General features: G+C 40.9%; 1 protein-coding gene across 3 annotated transcripts in view; it reads left to right on the top strand.

The window, feature by feature from the left end:
- The window catches only part of slc46a3 (solute carrier family 46 member 3), a 30,494-nt gene that overhangs the window by 635 nt on the left and 23,859 nt on the right, over nucleotides 1-6,000 (top strand). The window contains exons 2-3 of one of the 3 annotated variants that reach the window (XM_045690244.1): nucleotides 122-136; nucleotides 3,310-3,522. The exons of 1 other annotated variant lie outside the window; for it this stretch is intronic. In XM_045690244.1, the coding sequence (XP_045546200.1) occupies nucleotides 3,340-3,522 (183 nt within the window). In that variant the 5' untranslated portion in view covers nucleotides 122-136; nucleotides 3,310-3,339. The remainder of the gene's footprint in view (nucleotides 1-121; nucleotides 137-3,309; nucleotides 3,523-6,000) is intronic. One more of the 3 variants, XM_045690243.1, reaches the window with a different exon arrangement.

The following is a 6,000-nucleotide window of genomic DNA, read 5'->3' as shown; positions in this document are numbered from 1 at the left end:
GACTTCTTGAAGAGGAGTGTACGTTTCTACATATCACAGCTGGTGTGACTTGACATTCTTTGTCTGTCTGTCTGTCTGTCTGTCCCATTCTCCTGTCCCACTGCATGGTTCTTCTTCATAGGGAACATCTAGCCAAGTGAGTAAGAAGAGTGTATTAACTATGTTGTTGTTTGAAGAGACAATGATTAAAACATCAAAATAAATACAAGCTCTTCTGACTGGCTTGTTTTAGAATCTGTCTCCAGGTTGCCCCCTGTATAAAACCCAATACATAAAAAAAGTAAAGTGTTTTTAAAGGCCCAGTGCAGTCAAAAACATGATTTTTTCCCCCTGTGTTTTAAATATATTCCCACTGTGTTATATATATTTCCACACTATGAGGTTGGAATAATACTGTGAAATTGTGAAAATGATAATGCCCTTTTAGTGTAACAGCTGTTTGAAAAGACTGCCTGACATTTCAGCCTGTTTATGTATGTATGTTTGTTTTGTTTGTTAATGAAGGTGGTAGATCCGCTTTAATACTGCAGATATATTGTAGCTTCCATCAATGTAATTGTCTGCATCATTTCCACTCCCCCATTATTTATATATATATATATATATACTACCGTTCAAAAGTTTGGGGTCACTTAGAAATGTCCTTGTTTTTGAAAGTAATGCAAAAAAAAATAGTCCATTAAAATAACATCAAATTGATCAGCAATACAGTGTAGACGTTGTTAATGTTGTAAATGACTATTGTAGCTGGAAACGGCAGATTTTTTATGGAATATCTACATAGGCGTACAGAGGCCCATTATCAGCAACCATCACTCCTGTGTTCCAATGGCACGTTGTGTTAGCTAATCCAAGTTTATCATTTTAAAAGGCTAATTGATCATTAGAAAACCCTTTTGCAATTATGTTAGCACAGCTGAAAACATTTGTTCTGATTAAAGAAGCAATACAACTGGCCTTCTTTAGACTAGTTGAGTATCTGGAGCATCAGCATTTGTGGGTTCGATTACAGGCTTAAAATGGACAGAAACAAAGAACTTTCTTCTGAAACTCATCAGTCTATTCTTGTTCTGAGAAATTAAGGCTATTCCATGCGAGAAATTGCCAACAAACTGAAGATCTCGTACAACTCTGTGTACTACTCCCTTCACAAAACAGCACAAACTGGCTCTAACCAGATTAGAAAGAGTGGGAGGCCCCGGTGCACAACTGATCAAGAAACAGACGCCTCACAAGTCCTCAACTGGCAGCTTCATTAAATAGTACTCGCGAAACACCAGTCTCAATGTCAACAGTGAAGAGGCGACTCCGGGATGCTGGCCTTCTAGACAATATATCATATATTTTCCTTTATTATTGTCCCCTAACCCTACCACCCCTCCCCTAATTGGAGTAAACTAATGGACAACGACACTTCTACTTCCAACTTATACATACTAAATACTTTTTACGGACAAAATCTATTTATAATAGTTATTTTATTTGTTTTTACCCCCATCCTTCAGCTACCATCAACCCTCCCATCTATCTCTGAATCCGATCCAGTTTGATTTCTACTTTGCCATATATTTTTAACTGTGTTGTTTCACAAAGGTTCTGAACCTTTATACATTTTATAGACACAGTATATTTTACAATAATTATCTTGTTGTTTTTAATCCCGCCTTTCAGCTCCACTCAACCCCTCTCATCTATCTCTTAACACCATTTTATTTTTTGCCATATATTTTTCAACTGTTATGTTTCACGAAAGTTTTGAACTTTTCAATTCTCATAGTTTCTACAGATTGTAAATTAAAGATTTTTATTTTTTATTTTTTACTAAAAGTAGTATTATATTATTATTCAGCATGTTTTAATGGGATGGAGTTTTGGCTTGCTTGATGACATCACCAAGCGGTAAATTAGTTAATAGACCAATCAGAAAGAGTTCCAAACCTCTCTGCCAATAACAGCTAGTTATTCAAGGTTTCCCCTCCCCAGTCAGACCACTCTGACAGACCTAGCAAAATTCTTGAGGAATTGCTCTTGCAATTTTCACATTTATTTTTGGACAATTTTAATTGAAAGGTACTTAATAAGGCAAGTAAGCTACTCACCCATAAATAATTGGATATTGAGATAAACCCACTGCATTCGACCTTTTTTTAAATAATATTTTCAGTTGCTCTCCTCTGGTGATCCAATGTAGGTCTACATCTTGTTGTATTACTCAAGTAAATAACATAAATTCAATACCTTGTTTCCCAGGTATCTGTGTGTCCACTCCCTTCTGAGGAGAGTGAACGGGTTATACCTGGTGGCTTATAGAGTATGTATTTACACTGAGTGGAAAAAAAACATTAAGAACACCTGCTCTTTCCATGACATAGACTGACCAGGTGAATCCAGGTGAAAGCTATGATCCCTTATTGATGTCACTTGTTAAATCCACTTCAATCAGTGTAGATGAAGGGGAGGAGACAGGTTAAAGAAGGATTTTTAAGCCTTGAGACAATTGAGACATGGATTGTGTATGTATGTCATTGAGGGTGAATGGGCAAGACAAAAGATTGAAGTGCCTTTGAACGGTGTATGGTAGTAGGTGCCAGGCGCACCAGTTTGTGTCAAGAACTGCAGCGCTGCTAGGTTTTTTCCACACTCAACAGTTTCCCGTGTGTATCAAGAACGGTCCACCACCCAAAGGACATCCAGCCAACTTGACACAACTGTGGGAAGCATTGGAGTCAACATGGGCCAGCATCCCTGTGAAGAGTCCATGCCCCGACGAATTGAATCTCCTTAATGTTTTGTACACTCAGTGTATGTTGTTGTTTTAAGTAACAATAATGAAAGCAACAGGATATATATGTAGGGTAAACGTACCCAGTAACTCCCGAGTGGCGCAGCTGTCTAAGGCACTGCATCTCCGTGTAAGAGGCGTCACTGCAGTCCATGGTTCGAATCCAGGCTGTATCACATTCGACCGTGATTGGGAGTCCCCTAGGGCGGCGCACAATTGGCCCAGCGTTGTCCGGTGTAGGCCGTCATTGTGAAATAAGAATTTGTTCTTAACTGACTTGCCTAGTTAAATAAATGTTAAATAAAAACAATACATATACCCTGCCTTCTCTTCTTAGTGTCTAGGATCTATTCTGTTGCCAGGTTAGATTAATCTCCTACCTTGTCTTCCAGGGGTCATTCTGTCTGTACACTGAACTCTCCTACCTTGTCTTCCAGGGGTCATTCTGTCTGTACACTGAACTCTCCTACCTTGTCTTCCAGGGGGCATTCTGTCTGTACACTGAACTCTCCTACCTTGTCTTCCAGGGGTCTGTTTGTCCACTCCCCCTGAGAAGAATGAAGGGGTTATACCTGGTAGAGCCACTGGTAGCCTTCTATTCCTTTGCCAGTTTCCTGGTCTACCCCCTGATACAACAGTATGTGTACAGGAGACTATGGCAGGAGCTGACCAACACCACCTACCCTGTCTCTGACAACACCTCACGCTGCGATCCTTCCAACACCAGCAGCCACCATGAGGTTAGTTACTGTAGAAACCCAAACCAACACAACCTACCCTGTCTCTGACAACACCTCACGCTGCGATCCTTCCAACACCAGCAGCCACCATGAGGTTAGTTACTGTAGAAACCCAAACCAACACAACCTACCCTGTCTCTGACAACACCTCACGCTGCGATCCTTCCAACACCAGCAGCCACCATGAGGTTAGTTACTGTAGAAACCCAAACCAACACCACCTACCCTGTCTCTGACAAAAACCAACAGGTTAGTTACTGTAGAAACCCAACCAACAGGTTAGTTACTGTAGAAACCCAAACCAACAGGTTAGTTACTGTAGAAACCCAAACCAACAGGTTAGTTACTGTAGAAACCCAACCAACAGGTTAGTTACTGTAGAAACCCAACCAACAGGTTAGTTACTGTAGAAACCCGACCAACAGGTTAGTTACTGTAGAAACCCGACCAACAGGTTAGTTACTGTAGAAACCCGACCAACAGGTTAGTTACTGTAGAAACCCAAACCAACAGGTTAGTTACTGTAGAAACCCAAACCAACAGGTTAGTTACTGTAGAAACCCGACCAACAGGTTAGTTACTGTAGAAACCCGACCAACAGGTTAGTTACTGTAGAAACCCAAACCAACAGGTTAGTTACTGTAGAAACCCGACCAACAGGTTAGTTACTGTAGAAACCCAAACCAACAGGTTAGTTACTGTAGAAACCCGACCAACAGGTTAGTTACTGTAGAAACCCAAACCAACAGGTTAGTTACTGTAGAAACCCAAACCAACAGGTTAGTTACTGTAGAAACCCAAACCAACAGGTTAGTTACTGTAGAAACCAGACCAACAGGTTAGTTACTGTAGAAACCCAACCAACAGGTTAGTTACTGTAGAAACCCGACCAACAGGTTAGTTACTGTAGAAACCCAAACCAACAGGTTAGTTACTGTAGAAACCCAAACCAACAGGTTAGTTACTGTAGAAACCCAAACCAACACAACCTACCCTGTCTCTGACAACACCTCACGCTGCGATCCTTCCAACACCAGCAGCCACCATGAGGTTAGTTACTGTAGAAACCCAAACCAACAGGTTAGTTACTGTAGAAACCCGACCAACAGGTTAGTTACTGTAGAAACCCAACCAACAGGTTAGTTACTGTAGAAACCCGACCAACAGGTTAGTTACTGTAGAAACCCGACCAACAGGTTAGTTACTGTAGAAACCCGACCAACAGGTTAGTTACTGTAGAAACCCGACCAACAGGTTAGTTACTGTAGAAACCCGACCAACAGGTTAGTTACTGTAGAAACCCGATCAACAGGTTAGTTACTGTAGAAACCCGATCAACAGGTTAGTTACTGTAGAAACCCAAACCAACAGGTTAGTTACTGTAGAAACCCAAACCAACAGGTTAGTTACTGTAGAAACCCAAACCAACAGGTTAGTTACTGTAGAAACCCAAACCAACAGGTTAGTTACTGTAGAAACCCAAACCAACAGGTTAGTTACTGTAGAAACCCGACCAACAGGTTAGTTACTGTAGAAACCCGACCAACAGGTTAGTTACTGTAGAAACCCGACCAACAGGTTAGTTACTGTAGAAACCCGACCAACAGGTTAGTTACTGTAGAAACCCAAACCAACACCACCTATCCTGTCTCTGACAACAACCAACAGGTTAGTTACTGTAGAAATAATTATTTATTATTATTATTATAATGCTCACATGAATGTCATGCATAATATATGTTGATGTCATTGTTACTCAAAAATAAATGATAATTTAGTAGAATAACGACAACGTTGCAATGCAAATGTCATGTGTAAAATAGTTCATGTCATTTTGGAAGTTAACCTCCCTCCCTGCACTGCTTTGTAAAACCTTTTGCTTAGTTGTTTCAGTGGGTAGACCCTCATCTGCTTTGTAATCTAACTATTTCCATAGTTTGCTTCTGCAACCAGTTCTGCCAACAAGCTCTCAGCATTTCCTCTCTTCTTGCTTGCTTCTTAAAAGTGACTCGTGCTGTTTCAACTGTCTTGAGAAGATTCAGACAAATTACTAGACAAACTCGATCCTCTTATTAATCATTTATGTATATAGAGCCCCGCAGTGGAGTTGTCATAATACCCATAAAACCTAGCGGTTAAACAGGGAAATTGTTCCAATAGTTTTTCCACCATTTGTTTTTTCCCTTAGGGGATTTTAGAAACATAAGTATGTGGACATCTGCTCGTCAAACATCTCATTCCAAAATCATGGGCATTAATATGGAGTTGGTCCCCCCTTTGCTGCTATAACAGCCTCCACTCTTCTGGGAAGGCTTTCCACTAGGTGTTGGAACATTGCTGCGGGGACTTGCTTCCATTCAGCCACAAGAACATTAGTGAGGTCGGGCACTGATGTTGGGCGATTAGGCCTGGCTCGCAGTCGGCGTTCCAATTCATCCCAAAGGTGTTCGATGGGGTTGAGGTCAGGGCTCTGTGCAG

The sequence above is a fragment of the Salmo salar genome, chromosome ssa11 (genome assembly GCF_905237065.1).
Source record: "Salmo salar chromosome ssa11, Ssal_v3.1, whole genome shotgun sequence".
Taxonomy (NCBI): domain Eukaryota; kingdom Metazoa; phylum Chordata; class Actinopteri; order Salmoniformes; family Salmonidae; genus Salmo; species Salmo salar.
This window is presented reverse-complemented; position numbering and strand designations above follow the sequence as displayed.